Source organism: Alligator sinensis, unplaced genomic scaffold (assembly GCF_000455745.1).
Source record: "Alligator sinensis unplaced genomic scaffold, ASM45574v1 scaffold610_1, whole genome shotgun sequence".
NCBI classification, from domain to species: domain Eukaryota; kingdom Metazoa; phylum Chordata; order Crocodylia; family Alligatoridae; genus Alligator; species Alligator sinensis.
In genome coordinates this window covers 1,228,058-1,248,004 of record NW_005842348.1, presented here as the reverse complement: position 1 = coordinate 1,248,004, position 19,947 = coordinate 1,228,058, and the positions used below count along the sequence as shown (strand labels likewise).

General features: G+C 43.3%; 1 protein-coding gene across 1 annotated transcript in view; it reads left to right on the top strand.

Moving 5' to 3' along the window:
* GRIN1 (glutamate ionotropic receptor NMDA type subunit 1) overlaps window positions 1-19,947 on the top strand; it is a 59,346-nt gene that overhangs the window by 3,257 nt on the left and 36,142 nt on the right. The window contains exons 2-5 of the mRNA XM_025210447.1: window positions 2,326-2,460; window positions 12,102-12,278; window positions 17,549-17,611; window positions 18,839-18,939. Of these exons, the coding sequence (XP_025066232.1) occupies window positions 2,326-2,460; window positions 12,102-12,278; window positions 17,549-17,611; window positions 18,839-18,939 (476 nt within the window). The remainder of the gene's footprint in view (window positions 1-2,325; window positions 2,461-12,101; window positions 12,279-17,548; window positions 17,612-18,838; window positions 18,940-19,947) is intronic.

Genomic DNA, 19,947 nt, shown 5'->3' with positions numbered 1-19,947 from the left:
CCCCGACGGGTGGGGGGGGGGGGGGGGGGCAGCCAGTGATGGAGAGACACGAGGTGGTGGTGCTGGGATGAGCTTCTGCTCTGGGTTCAGAGAGCAGTGGGGTGTGGCAGTGGTGATGGTCAGGCAGTGCTGGTCAGGCCTCCCCTGCCTTACAGCAGTATTTCAGCATGGTTGTCTGGGAGGAATAGGGGCCTGAAACCCCTTTGCATGGAGCCCCCAGGGGATAAATCCCTTGTCTGGAGTGAATATGAGCCGTTTTGCTAGGAAACAGGCTGTGAGTACCTTCCTGTCCCTCCGTCTGTCACCCTGAGATCAGAACACCCGTAGGAAAATGGAACGTGTTCATTGTGATGTAGTACCCGTGTCCAGCAGAGCTGCTACCCCCCACCCTGGGTTTAGATCACTGTATCACTGCTGGCCTGACCATATTGGTTACTTGGCAATTACAGGCTTGTGCAGAGGCCCACCAAGGGGCTTATGCCTTATTGAAGCTCTGTTTTGAGGTTAGAAGTGTGACTGAAGCGGTGGCTAGCTCTTCTCCTGGTCCTCAGAGTATGGAACGTGGTAAACTGGTGCAAATTTGAAACAATGGAGGTTTTCTGAATTGTGAATATCTGCCAGGTTTGTTCCATGCATTTACAGCCCTGCCTGCATTCAGCGACACTGCTGAGTGACGCATTTTAGCCATTGTTCATGTCGCTTCGTAGTCGGCTTGTCATAGATGGGAGTGATTCGGCGTGGCACACCGGTATTCTCAGGTTCCAGAAATCATGTCACTGTGCATTGTTGGGCTGGTGGCCCATACACTGGGCTATAGTGTTGCCTGCGTATTTTATATCTTGGCACGTTGCATACATTTAGCGATATTAGCTCTGCCAGGCTCTCCCCCCGCCTTCTCCCCTCCTGCTGCCTGCACCAATGCTAGGCACGTTCTTTCCTCTGCCTGCAGTGTTGCTGGGCGTTCCCTTTCCTCTGCTTGCAACACACTGACTTTTGCAACACCATTCTCTGGCCTCCTCTCTGCACCTTTCAGTCCAGTAAAAACATCACTGCTACAATCATCTCCCTTCATTCCACCCAGCAATCCCTTGCCCTAGCCATACTGGATTCCTGGCTTTTCCTACATTCAGACCAAGTACCTAATTCTTGCTAGCAAGATCATACATCCCCCTCTCCACTCCTCTCCTCTTCCATTGGGCCCTGCACCCTGGTCATTCTCTTGTTTTCCTTCTCCACCCTCTTTCATCCCCTCTCAGCTATTCCCCTTCTCCCTGGGTACATCCCTGGACTGGAATAACTGTTTTCTTCCCCGAGAGCGCTCTCACCCTCCTCCAGTCTTGTCACAAACCCCACTGCCTCCAGGCATCCTTCCTGCCTCCGCCTTGGAGTTGCTCCTCCCTGGCTCATTGCTTGTGTTTCTGTGGTGCTCCTCTCCTAGGACAGAGAAGGTGTCTTGATCAATGGGTCAGATTCTCCAATCATGCAAATTGGTTTTGCTCCATTGATGCTAATGGAGTTATGCTGATTTACACCAGCTGGGGAGCTGGTCTTGTGCTTGTCAAGTGTCTGGCACATTTATGGGGCTGTGAAAGCAATTTTGTATAAAATTATGTGGTTTTATTGGCAGTTACAATCACCCTGCTTTGCTAAGAGGAATGAAAACTGCTACTGAGATGTATTCTTTCCCTGGCTTCTTTATGCCTTTGCCTGAGTGCTGAGGATTCTCCTGTGTGTTCCCCCTCATCCCCACCGACCCACCCAACTTGTGCTTCTCCCTGGCTCTTTGATCTTTGTGCATGCTCAGCGGACAGATGGCTGATTTGTTCTGTAGCTCTGACGTGCACTCAGAGCTCTTGCTCTCACTAAGAATCCCAGCTGACCACTTTGCTTGTAATAGTCCTCAGAGGGGAATTACAGTAGAGTATTAAATGTGTGGTTAAATAAATTGCATTACATAGTGTGACTGTAAGGGAGATGTTTCCCTTTAATCTGTAAGCTAGGAGAGTTATTAGCTTCTGTTGCAAGCAGCCAGACAGCACATTTCCATCAGGATGGAACCCCAGACAGAACCATTTCTTCCTCATAGGCTTCAGCCCAGGGCTAAAAGCAGTCTTTTCATGCACACCTTCCTCCATGCATTGAACCGCATCATGACATGTGACATGTGTCGCTTTTGCAGTGTGATTGTGCTTTCTTTTGTTTGAATGCTGTTATCACATTAGAACTTGGCTTTTTAATGTTGCAAAAAAAGAAAAGGAAATTCACAGTTCATGACAATTTGCTCCTGTGAAATAATGTTTGTATCATGTATCCTGTGTTCTACAGGTCTATGCAATATTAGTTAGTCACCCACCTGCTCCAAATGATCACCTAACACCAACACCTGTATCATACACAGCTGGCTTCTACAGGATTCCTGTCATTGGTCTGACAACACGCATGTCTATATATTCCGATAAGGTAACTGATGCATGTTTCCTATTACAGTACCTCATACATGTGCTATAAATGAAGAGCGTCCACCAGGAGTGGCTAATGATATCTGCACTACTTTCTCCAGAATTTCTTTCTTTCTTTCTTTTTCAGTTTGATATGATGAGACTGTTGTTCCCTCTTACTCTTGCTTTCTCTGGATTCCTTGTTTTGCAACAGCTTACAGGGTTGACCTACATATTGCTGGATCATTTCTGCAATTTCTCTGTAAAGCTGCTGGACTCAAAGCTCTTTGGTTAAATTGAATGAATGAACTAACTCCTGAACTGGTGACAAAGGACAGCTGGGGTCCTCCTGAGTGGGCTCTGGATACTGGCAGAACTGCAGAGATGGACAAGGACTATATTACTGAGTATCTCTTAGAAAGAACTCTTTGAGTTCATTCCATGGGCTGATGTGTCATCATTAGCAGCAGAGATGTTAGAAATTATTTTTAAAGTATCCTTATGTATTAAATATCATCATCTGTCTATCTCCCAACAGATGTTCTAGGTGCCCCAACCAATGTCCATAATCCCTAAGAAAATTAAAAGGCATTTGTAAGTGAGACTCCCCATATGCAGAGTGCCAGGTCAGGGATACTCTCCACTTAAGCCTAATATATTTTGAGAACTTTAGAGGGTTTTGCACAAACTTTGGGTGGGCCTCACCGCGGGATTCATATCACACTTCTGTTACTCCAAGGGGATGGTGCTGCAGGTGGTTCTTTCTTGAGATGTGTCTCAACTCATAGCTGATCTTGCAAAACATCTTCTGAAAATGTATTTGCTCAGTAAGGCCTGAAAGAGTACCCTAGAATTGTTCCAGAGATGGCTGCAACTTTCTTGTTTCACTGCAAACTCAAAGTTGGACACACAATTGTGGATAATTTTGCTGAGGTCCATGAGTCCATGGGGTTAGAGCTGCCCTATTCCAAAGCTTGAATGTGTGCCTGTTTCACACAGTGATGGCTTTCACATGTAGAATGGGAATGTTCTTTGATGCAAATGTTCAGTGCAAAATTAGTCACTTCTGCAACATGCCAAATGAAGCCAAGTTTCATGAGAGGACGAGCAGTGATTCAGATGAAATCAAACAACAACAGCTAGCACTTTGCTCAGGGCTCATTAGTCTTATTGATGCACTGCTCCAGGATCAATGAAAAGGACTGGATAGGCTCAATCCAGTTCCAGCAGGCCAAGTTCCTTCATAAACTTCCACTCTCACAGTTTCCACCTTGCCATTTGCCATCAGCCTCTAGAAAAGACAAGGGTAGGGCTTACTAGGCCTGAATATTGACATGCCCCAAAGGTTGGCATCTGGAAAAGAGGTATGCCCTGCCTACCAGAACTGGGGAGAAGTTTGCATTGTCACTGCACGTCTTCTACTGATTCTATGGACAAACATGGTGCTTAGTTCTCCCAACTAATAATAATGTTAGTCTAGCTGTTGAGTAGGATTTCCATGGTGCTCTGTAGCACTGGTTTTAAAGCATCAGCAGATGTGGGCATCTCTGCACAGGGGAGAATGGTCAGCAAACTTGTCTGATGTTATTGTGGTTACAGATAATGAATGCTGATTGTGCAGTAAGGTTGACTAGCTTGTGGTGGGAGCACTGGGGAGATTTCAGTAGAGCCAAAAGTGCCACCCATCAAGTGTTGCTGGGAGAACAGGAGAGACGGGGTGATGATGATGAATCTTGAACATTAGAAACTACTTGGACTTCAGAAGACAGTTTGCTCAGGTATTAGGAAACATGTTGGGTGCCACTGCTGAGTTGATGCAGGTATCCCTTCCAGCCTCAGAGACAGCCTTCATGGGATATGACAGGAGTTGCCAATCAGAAAGGCATTTTTCAGTATAACTGGTGCCAGGAATAGAGGGGTACCCATGTATATATCATTCCAGTTTCTTCTCAACAGAGTTATCACTCACTGTTGTTAATGTTGTTTCTTATAGGGGCTGTGTAGACAGTGATGTCTGTAGTTAGTTATAATTGGTATTTTCCATTATAAGACCCTGTTTTCAGTTGCTTGTAACCTTGCCAAATTCCTACCATGTGAGAAGAAGTTTTCTGTGCCAGGAGTCTGCTTCAACCTAAATTTTTTTTGAACATCTCAGCAAAAAGAAAGAGATCAGCTGTTTTTGATGATAAGATTAAGGGAAAATGAGACATTTCACCCATCTTAAAAATTTCACAGGGAAGCTGTAATTTGGAGCAAAATGATAGCCCTGTGTTGCCAAGATGTCAGGGATGTATCTTCTGCTGTTTCCAAGTGAATTTGCTTATGAGCTTCTGAAAAATCTCAGGTCACACGTGCCTGGTAAAGAATTGGCAGAGTTGGGCAGCTAAATCCAAAGAGTCCCTCTTCACTGAGCATGCTCCAGCCCCTCACAGCTCCGCTGTGTAACCAGACCACACGTGCTCCAGCCTTACAGAGCGGAGCAGTTGAGCATGATCCTGCAACTGAAGGGGCCATGGGAGTCCTGCAACTGAAGGGGCTCTCAACCCCAGCAGCTGCTGACTTCGGGTCCCAGCAGCACCCCATGGCTGCCGGGACCCAGAGTCCTGCAGCTATGGACACAAGGTCTGGGCAGTCTGGTGCTGGGACCCACCTGGATCATATGCAGGGCATGGCAGCAATCTCCCAATCCCAGGGGTGCATGAAACCCCTGGGGCTGAGAGATTGTGGTTGCCGGGCTCTCCCAGCTTTTGGGTGTTTCATTCCCCACCTACGAGGCTGTGAGACCCCAGCAACTGAGATCTCCCAGCCCCAGGGATTTCACTTAACTCCAAGGCTGGGAGATCACAGCAGCTGCATTTCCCAGCTGCAGGAGTGTGTAGGGTGCCCCCGTGGTTGGGAGCCCCCCAGCTGAGGGGGCTCCCAGCCACAAGAGCTTGCTTCTTGCCAGCACAGGGGGAGTACAGGATTGAGCTTCCCCTGTATCTGCAACAAGGCGCCATGCGATCTAATGTGCAATCCCACAATCATACCTGCTGCAGTTGTATGGCTCATGCATTAGATCCCACTTCCCCTTTATCTGCATGTGTAGAGGCAGCTGCTGTGTTCCTCATTTTATGTGAACCCAACCCAAGACACTTGACATGTCTTTGGCAGTGGCCACTTGCTCAGTTGCAGCTGAAGTCAATGGAAGCTCTGATCTGAACATTTAAAGTGATTTACAGTAGGAGTGTGCGAAGCGGGCCCTATTCAATTTGGATTTGGATTTGGCCCGGATCAGGGACAGTGATTTGATTCGTTGATTTGGATCACTGTCCCTTATTCAATTCAGCTGAATCTGAATCTGAAGATTCAATGCTGATTTGGAGAATCAGCGATTTGGACATAGATACAGCTTTAAATGTTTTTTCTATATACCTCGAAGTACCAGCGAGGCTTGTGAACACTGCAATGCTGAGGCAGGTGGAGTGTCCCACGGGAGCATGGGGGGCCCTCCATGTGCTCAGTGGCAAACCCAAAAGTGGACCGGAAGTACTTCCAGTCCACTTCTGGGTTCCCCCCCTGCCAAGCCGGCGGGGTGCAGGGGGGGCTCCATGCGCCCCAGCATCACAGCACTCATGAGCCCCTGCTACCTAGAGGTATGTGGAAAAAACATTTAAAGCTGTGTCTATGTCCGAATTTCTGAGTCTCTCCGAATCAATTCAGAGGGTTCTGATTCGATTTGGAGAGATTAAAGGGTCCTCTGATTTTATTTGGATTCGGAGATTCAGCCACCGAATTGGGCCGAATCTCCACCAAATCGAATCAGGGACTGAAGCTTTGCATAGCCCTAATTTACAGTGCTACGTAATCTGGAAGAAATCAGGTCCAAGGCTTCTCATATTGGTCCTCCTCCCCTCAAATGAGTGGACACTTGACAATTTTGGCTTTAATTTCTGTGCCTCGGTTCCTCACCTGTAAAAAGGGATTGTAAGCCCACCACACCTCATGCCAGAGGGCTGAGAGCACCAGAGAAAAACTTATGAGCAAAGAAATCATTTTGTAGAATAGAGGTGGCCAGCTTGTGGCATGTGTGACACACAGCAGAACAGGGAGGGGACAGGCAGCACAGTAGCAGATAGGGCAGGGGATGGAGATGGGAGTAGCACTCAAGGAGGGTGTGGGACTAATTTGTGGCATGCCTGCCAAAAAGATTGGCTTCTGCTGCTTTAGTGTGTGCAGGGTTTGGGTGATGTGCATTAAATACTGCGTGGGGCCACTAAATAGTGAGATAAAAAGATGATTGATTAAATACCTATTCAATGAGCCCCATCTGCCCTGTGCACTGAATGAGATAGGGGTCTTGTGGAAAAATAATATACAGTCATGTAATTAAAAAATACATTATAATAGTTGTGCGCATGGGGGGCCAAATGCATGGGATTACATTGATTCTGGCATTTCCTAACAACAGAGTGCTTCACTTTGTAACCCCATCAAGACATTATTTCTATAATATAATAATAAGGAAAAACATTTGCTACTCAGAGGATTCCTCTGGCAAGGAAACTGCCTTTATCTCAGGTCAGTCAGGATTTCCAAATAACCAGAGGGCAGCAGCTGTTTAACTCAATAAAATCAAAGGCCTTCATGATGCTGACTGGCGGGTGCAGGGCTTAAACTCTACCGTGTGCAACAGAGAATGGATAATCTGTTGTCTGAAGCTGACAAGAAAGTCTATCTGCTGCCAGAGCAAATAGGCACACCCCATGTTTGTGAAGTATCTAATAAGACGATATTAAAGATTAGGAACCTGATCTGAAAAAAATCACTGTGCCCAGGGCATTCACACCTGAGTTATCCAGTGAGTACCTAAATCCATGTTTATGCTCTGTGCCCTGAACTAAATAAAAGCGATCTAATTTGCAAAGGGGCTGAGCTTCCAGTGGTGTCTGTGAGGTCTGAGAGAGCTCAGGACCTCTGAAAATCTAATGTTTTTTGTGCCTGAATCTCAGTATGGAAGTCAGCCGGGTGGTCAGATAGCTAGGCTTTAGGAAAGATTTTAATCTGATGGTCAGAAGAATTAGCTATATGTGGACTGAATCCTGCTTACTTGCTGAAACATATAAAAAAACCCAAACTGATTGTAGTTGGAACTGATCAGTATTTATTTGCTCTGAACTTGGACTGCCATTTTAACATATATCTCTTTGTGCATGGGGCTCTGCTTCTGAGCAGTACTAACTGGGATGAGGATGCTCCCTGTGTTAGGAGGTGAAAGCTAGGCACAGGACAGACTCTTTGCTCTGGGATAATTTCTCTGTTATAAACTCTTCATGGTGGCCCAGAATTTAACAGTTCCTCATGTTGGGGGCTATGTCCTGCTTTGACCGGCACTTTCCTATATAGCATAAATAGTAACCAGCAGCTTGCCATAACAAGGTGGAGGCTGCTTTGCAGGCTATTATAACACTCAGTGCTATTTTAATGCGCATTAAAATAAGCTATCCTCATTAAGCATTATTTAAAAACTGTGGGTGTTTTTACCTGTGCTCTGGGGATGGTATATAATTAGAGTGTCTCTGAGAGCTGCTCTAATTAAAGCACTGCAGTGTTTCATCATGTATCAGTATCCCTGAACTTCAAAATGGCAGTGGGGGCACTTTAACTAAAGCTCATTGAGCGAGCTTTAGTTAAAGCACCCTTGCTGCCTTTTTGAAGCATGGGGACACTGATATACAAGACGCTGAGGCTGGCTGGAGCACACTAATTAGCACACTCCAGCAGACTTGATTAACTGAGTCTGCTATGGCACACTGTAATTACAGCACATCAGAGCAGCCTCCCAGCAAGTCTACAGACACCCTGTACTCTTTAGTTAATGCGCATTAAGACAGACTAACGCGCATTTTCCTAGTACCTCACAGTGGAGGTACTAGGTTTAATGCGCATTAACTATAGCATGTTAGTGTACCTATAGACAGGCCCAGAGAATGGTTGACAGGGATCTGTCAAGTGCTTTCGTTACTGCAGACCTTTTGGGTGGCAAAAAGGTTCATAGGAAAGGCAGTTTTACATGGAGGCTGCAGAATATTTCAGGAAACAAGTCTTCAATTTGTAATAATAGCTGATTGAATCAGGTTTAGATAAAAGTGTCAAAAAGCCCCACTTAAGTACCTGATGCCACAGAGCTGGGTGGAACTAATGCACTGCTTCTTTCAGAAATCATGGGGGGTTTTTCCCCCACATCTGTCATAATGAGTATTTGTGCTCCATACCTGAACCTTGGGGATCACAATAGTACCACATGACTCATAACACCTCAGACAAGCTGAGAAGCTTTTCAGTAGAAATAAATTAGCATAAAACCGTGTATGATTATTCTGAACAACGCAGGACTTTGTGTAAACATCTTTTAGTTTGTGGACAGTTATAAACAGAAACCTAGGCTGTATTTGAAAACTATTTGTTTGCTGCTGTTTGCTTATAGCACGCCAGTAAGATAGCTTTGCGTATGTTAGTTATTTGCTGAAATGTTTGTTCAGGTTTAATTCTGAATATGTATTGGTTCTTCCCCTTCTTGACACAGGCCTGTGAGCAGGGGTATCCAGAATAGTTCTACTCTGTTAAGCTCACTTAGCAAAGAGTTCTTACCCCAAATATGATTGTGCTAGTCTTGGCTTTGCTGATAAAGGATACAAGATGTGCTTTGCATAGCCTCTTGCAAATCAGAGTGGTGACTTGGGCTTGCAAATATTTCTTTAGTCCTACAGTCAGTTTTTCACTGTTACTCAGGTGCTGCACCAGTTGCCATAATATCAAGAGGCTGAGCACCAACGATGATTATTCAGCCCATAATACAGATTCACAATGCACTGTTAGGTCTAATTGTTTCCCTGCTTAGACATTATAGTAATAAGCTAAATAAAAAGCAGAAGCAGTTCTACGTTACCTGTGCCACCAGTCCAATATTACCTCACCAAATAGTGAGGACCAGGCAGTGAAAGCAAACTGTTCCCAAACAATTTATAGGGTGAAAATTGTTCAGGTTGAATTATTAAGACTAACTAAGAAAGATCTAAAAAAGTCATGGTCAACTAAGGCCCAGGGCTCTAATTTATCAAGCTCCTTTTTGAATTCTTCTTCTTACCTTCAAAGAGTTTCTAGTTTTCTGTCGTCTGCAAACTTGATCAGAAAAAGCTCTCTATTTCTGTATCCAAATCATTAATAAAAAAGTTAAAGAAGGATGAACTCAGAACGCACCTCTCTAGAACCTCACTTGAAACACAGCCATTCTGATCTGGATCCATATACGGTATCTCCTTGCTTGTGATTATTCAGCCAGTTACAAATATCTCGAACAGTAAGTCTATCTAGCCCACATTTCTCTGGGCTATGTGAGACTGATGTGATGTGGGCTATGTGAGACTGACCAAAGGCCTTACTAAAATAAAAGTATAGTCTGTCTATCTCATTTCTGTCTTCTTAGTTACCCTGTCAAAGAAGGAAAACAAGTTGACTCGAACCTGTTTGTTCTTAACAAATCCACATTACCTGCTGGTAATTTCCCCCTCCTCCTCCCGGTGGTTACAAATTGACTGTTTTATAATTTGCTCTAGTAATTTCCCAGGTACTGAAGTCAGGTGGACCCATCTGCAATTCCCCTGGTCCTATTCCCAACCCCACCCCCCCTTAAAAACAGTACGTGTCAGCTTGTCTTCAGTCTTCTGGGATCTTACCTAGGACCTATGATTTTGCAAATATCATTATCCAGACTTTTTCCTTGTCCCCTTTTTTCCCCTAGTCATTTTGTAAAATCCATTAAAATGATTGGAAACAAGAAGGCAAGGAAAGGAAAAGTTAAGTGAAGAAGAAAAAAAAAATCAGAAAAATTAAGAACAACAAATAAAAATTATAAAAGGTCAAAACAAATATTAAAATTATTTCAAACATGTCACAAACATTTTTGAAAATGGACAGTTCTTGCAAAAATATTGAATCTCACAAGAAGGCTCTTTTTCTGTTTTAAAAAAATGTTGTTCAAAAGCTTTTGATCAGCTCTATTCAGACCACTGATTCATGCAAGTGGTCTCCATGACTTTACTTGTTGCCCTCTCTGAACCCCTTTCATTTTTAAACTTTAAAGATGGGATAACTAGAAGCAAATGCTGTATGATAAGTAAAGTTGTGTGGTTGATGGATATAATGCTATTAAAATATTTCTGTCTTTATTTTCTCTCCCAGTCCCTAGACATCCCAACATATTGCTTGCATTTATAACTTCTGTTACATCAGAAGAAGAGATGTTAATGAGCTGTCTGCTATGAGGCCTGGGTCTTTTTTCTGACTGGTTAATGTTAACTTAGAACCCTGAAACATGTCTATTTAATCCTCCCGACATGACTTGCTTTGCCAGCCTCAATACTGAATTCCATCTGTTATCATGTTGCCCATTCCCATATCTGGGTTAGGTCCTGTAGAAGTTCTGTAGAGTCTTCTCCAATCTTGACTAACCTAAATAGTTCATTGTCACCTGCTAATGTTGCCACTTTACTGGTCACCCCCACATTCCAGAGTGCTGAAAACTATGTGAACGTTAATATTGTTTATTTGAGATGGTTTCCCAATTTCTGTCTTATGTAACCTCAATTTTATCATTTCAGCTCCCTCCTCCCCTGTTTTATGCCCTTTCCTGTTTAGGGCTCTGCCTGCCTTTTGGGACTTGCTTGGGTTGCTTGGGTAGATCTTATGCAGAATGAGAATATAACCATTTTAATTTCCTTACATTTTCCTGCACAGCCTTTTCAACAAGCTGTTTTTCAACCTTTGTGTCAGCTGCAGTTTTTGGTACAATCCCTCTCCAGAGGATGTTGAATGTAATTACTGTTGCTTAATCATTCAGCCATAGTTACTTCCTGAGCCAAGGAGTGTGGGTTAGTTATATAAGCTAGGAGTTCAGAATTGTTTCATCTCTTATGGGCTGTAGAGCAAGCTCTTCCAAGAAGCAATCATCCAAAATGTCATAAACATGCTTTTCCATGGCTCTGATTTCTCTTGCTTTCTCTGGACCCTTTTTATTTCTAACCGTTTTGACAGCAATAAACACTGCATTCCAGGTGAACGTGTACTGTTGATGAATACATTGCCATTAAAATAGTTTCATCTTTAGTTTCTATGCCAACCCCTACATACCCAAACATATTGCTTGCCTTTTTAGCAAAAGCCTGGTATATGTGCATGCATCGAAAATTGCTCATCAGTGCTCCTTTCTTATTTGCTCCCCCAGAACGGTACAAAATCATTTTTAAATAATTTAAGATCAGAAAAAGGCTAAATTTGCACTGAATGTTATTGACAATGAATAACTGCACCAGTTCATTTCCTTGCTCATACACTAATAAGTCACAGACCAAAAATCCATTCACCCCATGTGTTGGGTTGGCTCCAGGAACCAAAAATGTGTGAAATCAAGGTTACTACCTGCTCTTCAACCAAGAAAGGGAATTCTAAATTACAGAGGCCTGCTAACGGTTTGATGTCAACAGCCAATAGATTGCCAAAAATTCCTGCTTTGCTTGTTCTTGATTTCTAAGCTTGCCCAGTACATGTGGAGCTGATTGGTCAGTAAGAAACCCCTGCAAGAATGAGCTGCAAAGGTCTATGTTTAGCTTTTGTTCTTCTTTGCAGAGCATCCATCTATCCTTCTTGCGCACTGTGCCACCATACTCTCACCAGTCCAATGTCTGGTTTGAGATGATGCGAGTCTTCAACTGGAATCATGTCATACTGATTGTCAGTGACGACCACGAGGGTCGTGCTGCACAGAAGAAGCTGGAGACGCTCCTGGAAGAGAGAGAATCCAAGGTCAGTTTCTAAACATTGTCATGTCATTTTGTTAAAGCAACAACAACAAAACTAGAAGTCTTGGGCTGTTGTATGTATGTAGATTTCTGTATGTAAAACACCTTTTCTTTCCATTGTAACATGGCTGACATTATGCTTAAAGCATCAACAGTGTCTGACTAGTACCTGACAGAACTTTGTACTTTATTCATTTCACTTGCTTTGCCATGGTCGAAATCTCCTACATGTAAATCAACTACAAAAGAAGGGAAGAATAACCTGGAGCTCTGCAAATACCTCATCCCAGAGATTTCCACCTAGGGAGAGGACCAATCGTTCAGCTTAGGAAAAGTACTTGCCCCATTCAATCACTGAAGAACCAATACAAGCCCAGCAAGGCCAATTACAAAACAAATGAATCCAGAAGAGCAGCTTTTTAAATTGGCTAAATGTACTTGGGAGGGCAAGGGCAGTCAGTGCTTTACTGCACAGAGGTATAATGCACCCTCTCTATAAAGCTCTCAGCTATATAGCTGTTGTTCTATGCCCTGGTTCCCATCTCCATTGAAGCACATGCTCAACACAGCTTTCCTTACATGCCCCATGCTGTACATGAGAGTATGTTTGTGGCTTCTGAGAGCAGCTTTATCGAGGAGGTGCACTGCACCTATTTTCAGTGCTAAGCAAGGGTGGGGGGCGGGTAAAGCTAAGGAAGTCCAGCTGTCTGAAGACTTAGAAGAAATTCTCCAGGTTCAGGATGACTGTAAGTATGCTCCAGTCACCTGTGGGTAATAGGAGCCCGAGCTCTGCTGTTAAGGCTGAAGCTGAGCAGGCATATGCAAGGCAACAGACTGCTTGGCTCTAGCCTCACTCTGAGCATTTTCAAAGGGAAGTGTTTTAACTAAAGGACACGGGACCTCCTCCATGGCAGGGATGTGGAAATGACAGTTCTACCCAGCTCCTCTCGCCTGCTGCCGGATGTCCAGGGTAACAGCTCCATGAACTTCCAGGCCCATTACACTCTTCGCAGAGAAGTCCTCTAAGGTAGTTTCCCTTCCCGACTATCAGACACTGTCAGGAAGTGACACTCATTCCTCACTGGTGCCTCAAGAAGCTGGCATGGGGTTACTGGTAATGCCTGCAGTTTGGCAATACCTGGCTGTGTCTCCCCATGCTGGACAGTCAACCAGGTGAGGCAAGCTGGGTTGTTGTTTAACACCTGCAGCTGCAGATGACTCTTGTGGAGTCTGTTTAAAATGCAATACCTTTGAGTGGGGAGAAACCTCTTCTGGCCCTTCTAGCAACTGCCCTCTTTTGCATTATGGCGGCACTGAATGAGCAGTAGGTGAATCATTTCTGAGAGATGGTGCACACGCTCAGCTGTGGGCAGCCCCAAGACTGAAGACTCCTCTGACTTCCACAGGCAGCTTCTGCCTTTGCTGACACTGTTCTCAGTCAGACACTTCCCTGAATGCGAAGCCTGAGAGTTCCTCACTGCAGCGCAAGCCCGTCGCCGAGTCCTTTCTTCTCAGGAATCAGTGCAGCCCCTCCTCAAGGAACACCCTAGGCTGTGTCTTCGGTTCCTGCCTGCAGTCAGTGACCATCACTATTTTTCTGGGGCAGTGTGTTCATGCCCCTAGTTGCACACATCTTTCTCTCACCCCACAATGTCCATGCCCACAACTTTTGCTGCTGCTTCTCATTTCTACTCTGAGTTCTCCTGGTACCTCCGCTCACTGCAGTGTCCTTTTGATCAACAGATGAGGACATCAGACTCATGTCATAATCTGGTACTCTGTGCTTTGCTTCCCTCTAGGTGATACTACCTCTGTCCAGCATCCTACCTCCTCTTCATCCTATTTCTAAAAAAAAGGCATCAACCATGGGGTCTCTGTGGTGGTTTGCACTGTGTTAGACACAGTGCCGTGGCAAGGAAGTTTGGCACCCAGGGCAAAGTCTGCAGTGGCAGGCCGCCCCCAGCCCGCACACAGATCTGGGGGGCACATGCCGACCCCCCCCCCATGCTTGCCAGGGAGTGCACAGTGGTGGGAGTCACCCTCCCTGTGCCCCGCCCCGCAAATGAGTCGCTTGCAGCTCCATCCTGTGCCCCGCTCCAGCTGGGCAGCGCCTGTTGGTGCCCCTTTGCTTCGGCACTCAGGGCAGTCACCCTGCTCACCCCCCACCCCCTTGATATAGCACTGGTTTGACCTAAGCCCATAACAGGCCTGAATGTCTTGTAGCAGCCATGAGACTGCTCCAGATGCTGCATGTGTCCTTTCTGAGGAGAGATCACCTTCTTCTTTGTCTTGGTTGACATCTGCCAGGCCATCTTGTTCCTTCCTCTTTGCAGTGGAGCAGATAGGATCAAGAACAGTCCCCCCACCCCAGATCCAGTGAGCTCTCCTAACATACTGGGAACTCTGCAAACTGGCTGATAATCTTTAAGTGGGTTGCTCCAACTCTTCCCCAGTCCCTTCTGGCATCTAACTGCTCTTGTAATCACAGATGATCTACTTTCTATTTTGTTGATCTGACCTGATGGTTCATTATCTTTTCATGACTTCAGCCCTACCCTAGCCCTTCCCCCAACATGTGTTTATCTTCACATAGACAAACTGAACAACAATCTGCCTTAGAACAAGAAGTGAACAGAAAGGAGAAGCTGCTGCCATGCTACAGAGCTCTCCCTCGCAATCCACCTTGGGAAGGCCATGACTTATGGTGAGGAATTCAGTGTTCACCCAAACTTGAGCACAATATACCTGTGCTCCTATGGATTCAAACACATCTGTGACAAGAGCAGGATTTTCTGCTCTCACTCACTTGGCAGCTACAAGAAATCTGTTGAAACTCACTTCTTGTGGTATAATTCTTTCAACACAGGCATTTAGGTCACAGCATTCAGATCCAGGGCTGAATTCTCTTTGAATACCCCAAATGTCAAGCTTCAGTTCAAGCCCATCCCCAATAACTGTCAGCCTGATTTTGCTGCAGTTCCTCTTGCTGAGTTGCACTGTACATGGCAAACAGTCCAGGTAATTGCCATAAACGTTTAGACATTGCTCTTTGTTTATTAGAAAATGTAGAGTACTGTGAAAATATTCCTCCAAGGGCACTGGAATGTATAAAAGAATTAGTTTTGACCATTTCTCAGGCCTGCTGTATCCCATTTGTGTGAGCACCAGAGCACCAGCTGGAGCTTATGTACTAGCAATAACTTCTAAGCAAACACTGCAGACAGTGAATTTTTAATTTGTGAACATAATTCCTTTCTTCAAACACCTGATTTTAAGTGTTACACTAACACCATCAAGGAACAGAAACAGACTTGTGTCTCATCGGCTTATGGACAAGTACAAAGAGGTGATTCATTGCAAATGATTTCTTTAATTTCACTATTATAGAGGCAGCCGTATAGCAGTCTTAAGAGGATAATCGATAGAAATCAGACATCTTGTTTCATTAGGTTCCATCTCATCTCACCCTGATAGACCTACCTTAAGATTTGTTCCTTGCAATCCACTCTGATCTTTTGTTCAGTATACTTTTTAGGTATTAGCTCCACTCAGATTCATGAGTCATTTGTTGTTGCAGTTTGAAAGATATAAGAAACATGGGAAAATAAACCACAGCGCTAAGTTGCTGTTGCCTGAATATGAATAGCTGGTGTTTCTGAAAGCGACCAAATATTTCCCTGCATCCTGTCAATGAAACAGTGCTTTTCTCTGTTGCAGTAATGCTCTGTCTTGATGTGATATGATGAGATGCTGACAAGCAGCACTGCAAGTTTCCTCCGTTGGCACTAGGGATAGTGCCTGAACTTAGGACAGAAAGGGAGCTTAGTGTACATTCTTCTCCGTCAGGTCTTTTTCCACAATAGATGCACTTTATGATTCATAGGAAACTGAGAAACATGCTAGACCCCATTTAGAAGAGAAAAAGCAATGGAAGTGCAATTGTGTTGGGGTATGGAACAGAGAGGACGAGTAGCAAAGTGTCCTTTAAAGTAGCATTCATAAAAGAGCTGTGAGAAGAAGACAGTCCCTGCAGTTTGAAAATTGAGGTGCAGAGATAAAAACAATTGCCTGTTAAAAGAGAACTCGGTGGGAAACTGTTAAATTTTGAGTCAGGTTCCCACTGGGCATTTCATTCAGATTGCTAAATTTGATTCAAGATGTTAATGGCCCCTCCTCCCCCTCATTGCTCGGAGGTGTCCATACCAGGTGGGGAGAAGGGGGGTTACTTAAATCTATTGCTGAATTGCACACAATCTGTCTTGATCCTGCAAGTGCTAGCAGGTGTAGGTGTTAGCAGGCAGGTGTTAGGTTACTCAGTGCTCACAGTGAAAGTGGGAGGAAAGAGCTCTTCTCTTCAACCCCTAATTTCAAGAGAGCCTAGCAGTAGTGTGAATCCTGTACCCGATGTGTCCATAACGTTCCTGTTGATGTTAGGTAGAGCTCCACGGGCAGTGGAGTTGAGGGTGCATAGTCTCAATAGCTATCCACAGGGCAGGGGAGACAGAACTGCATTCTCCAAAGTCTGTATTTTCCAAGGTATGTGCACATTCTGCAACTAGATTTTCAGATTATGTGTTGTTGACCTGCCCCCCTGTCTTCCCCCATACAGCAGGTAAAGGCTGGCATATCATGTCATGAACACCATTGCTTCCACATTGTCATGCTTTGATCCAGCATAGAAAATAGCAAGTGTTTTCTTTCTCTTGCCAAGTTCCACAGAGCTGACCCCTCCTGCAGGAGGTGTGAAGTTCAGCTGGACATTTCATTTTCAGAGCTTGCTTAGGGCGAACAGGACTGTAATAGTTATAATTATAAACACTACTAGTAATAATAATAATAATAATAAAACATTGTAATACTTTGTGTTTATCTAGCACTTTCCATACAGAACATTTTCTCCTTACTTCCACAGTAGTTCTATGGAATTACAGCATCTTAGGTCCTTACAGACATGTAGATCATTTCTGAATTTAAGTTTATAAATTTCTTGCAGAAGAAATCCCTAGTCCTACAAAGGGATGTGCAACTGCATCGCAACAGCTGTGACGTCTGCGCTTGTTCTAACCAATGTGGCTTTGCAACTCTCTGTTTTCATGAGAGCTGAGGCCCTCTCTCCTGTTAGTAATGGTTTTTGCGAGCTCCAGCGTTATAGAGGCCCTTTAGCAAACAGTGGAGGAGGAGGTGGATGTTGGATTGCTTTAGTACACGTCATTTTCAACTGTTTATAATATTCTTCTGTGTCTACATATTTTCTCTGTGCACATTATTCATCAGAGTAAAAAAAGGAACTATGAAAACCTCGACCAACTTTCCTATGACAACAAGCGAGGACCCAAGGTATATATGCATGGAAATGCACGTCGCCCACCAATCTAACTAGCAAATGACAAGTAGCCACAGCCACCAGACCAAAAATAAATAAAAAACAAAGTCAAAAAAAAAAAAAAAAAAAAAAAAAAAAAAAAAAAAAAAAAAAAAAAAAAAAAAAAAAAAAAAAAAAAAAAAAAAAAAAAAAAAAAAAAAAAAAAAAAAAAAAAAAAAAAAAAAAAAAAAAAAAAAAAAAAAAAAAAAAAAAAAAAAAAAAAAAAAAAAAAAAAAAAAAAAAAAAAAAAAAAAAAAAAAAAAAAAAAAAAAAAAAAAAAAAAAAAAAAAAAAAAAAAAAAAAAAAAAAAAAAAAAAAAAAAAAAAAAAAAAAAAAAAAAAAAAAAAAAAAAAAAAAAAAAAAAAAAAAAAAAAAAAAAAAAAAAAAAAAAAAAAAAAAAAAAAAAAAAAAAAAAAAAAAAAAAAAAAAAAAAAAAAAAAAAAAAAAAAAAAAAAAAAAAAAAAAAAAAAAAAAAAAAAAAAAAAAAAAAAAAAAAAAAAAAAAAAAAAAAAAAAAAAAAAAAAAAAAAAAAAAAAAAAAAAAAAAAAAAAAAAAAGAAAAGCAAAAAAAAGCAAAAAAAAAAAAATCTATGAATATGTTTCTTGGTAGCACGTTTTTATGTTGAGATAGCTTTGGTTTGAACTTGAGAATGGAAAACTAGCCAGCTGACCCCAGAAGGATTTCTTTTTGATACATGCATGTGAACCAGTACTTAACTTGCAAGTTTTTCTTTTTGAAAGATTGAACCAACCCCCTTTCCTCCCCAAAGGAAACAGCTCCTTGGTGTAAGATGGTCACTTTTACTCCCAAAGGTTAACCCTGTGCAATATTTTTTGTTTTTTTGTTTTTATTTCCCGTGTTTTTGAAAAACAACACTCGCTTGAGTTTTCAATTGCATTTCAAAAGCCTTTTTCTCTTTCCTGTACAATGCACGCCTCTTTTTGGGTCTTGATTGACTTCCGTTTGCATGCACAGTGCAAAAAAATAAAAAAGAAAATAAAAAAAGAAAATAAAGCTTAAAAAAGAAAGAAAGGAAAGAAAAGGAAAAAAAAGAAAAAAGAAAAAAACTAGTTATAACCTACCTTATCTAGTTGAATTTTGTACAGTTTAATGAGTTCTCTTGACCCTTTTCTAGATAGCATGGCTCTCCCCAGCAGGCCTGAGGCTATTGTACTAACCAGCTTTGCTCACACTAATCACAGGCTGAGAAAGTTCTTCAGTTTGATCCTGGAACCAAAAACCTGACTTCGCTGCTGCTGGAAGCCAAGGAGCTGGAGGCTCGGGTTATTATCCTCTCTGCCAGGTAAGGTCTAGAGAAACAAGGAGGCATTTGACTTCTCCTTTCCATCTTCTACCTTCTCTGTTCCTTTCTGGGTATACATGCACCTGCAGCTCTGGTGCTCTGAACTGACCTTGCCTTTGAAGTCAGGGCTATTCAGGGGATACCTGGGCCTTCCAGGGAAGTTTGCAAGAAGTTGTCATTGCACTTGGCAGCAGCGTGGTTGTTAGGTATTGGAGAAAGTCTGTGGAGACTGCTCCATGCTGTGCAGATGCCAGAGTATCTTCTGCTGGGACAAGCAGTTTGTGACCCTTCATCCATGAAGAATTTGGTCTTTTAAAATCAGATGCTTAGTTTACAGGTTGCCAGTCTAGATGTATACAAATATAACTTTAAAATACTTGCATTTCAAAATCCCAGTTACATTGTTTCTGGTTATTTTGTACTGGTGCTTGAAGGCTTTAATTCACTGCAAGCAGATCTGGACAGGTTGGACAAGTGGGCAGAAAACAACAGAATGCAGTTCAACAAGGAGAAATGCAAAGTGCTGCACCTAGGGAGGAAAAATGTCCAGCACACCTACAGCCTAGGGAATGACCTGCTGGGTGGCACGGAAGTGGAAAGGGACCTTGGAGTCCTAGTGGACTCCAAGATGAACATGAGTCGTCAGTGTGACGAAGCCATCAAAAAAGCCAATGGCACTTTATCGTGCATCAGCAGATGCATGATGAATAGGTCCAAGGAGGTGATACTTCCCCTCTATCAGGCGCTGGTCAGACCGCAGTTGGAGTACTGTGTGCAATTCTGGGCGCCGCACTTCAAGAGGGATGCGGATAACCTGGAGAGGGTCCAGAGAAGGGCCACTCGTATGGTTAAGGGCCTACAGACCAAGCCTTACGAGGAGAGACTAGAGAAACTGGATCTATTCAGCCTCCGCAAGAGAAGGTTGAGAGGTGACCTTGTGGCTGCCTATAAGTTCATCACGGGGGCACAGAAGGGAATTGGTGAGCTTTTATTCACCAAGGCGCCCCC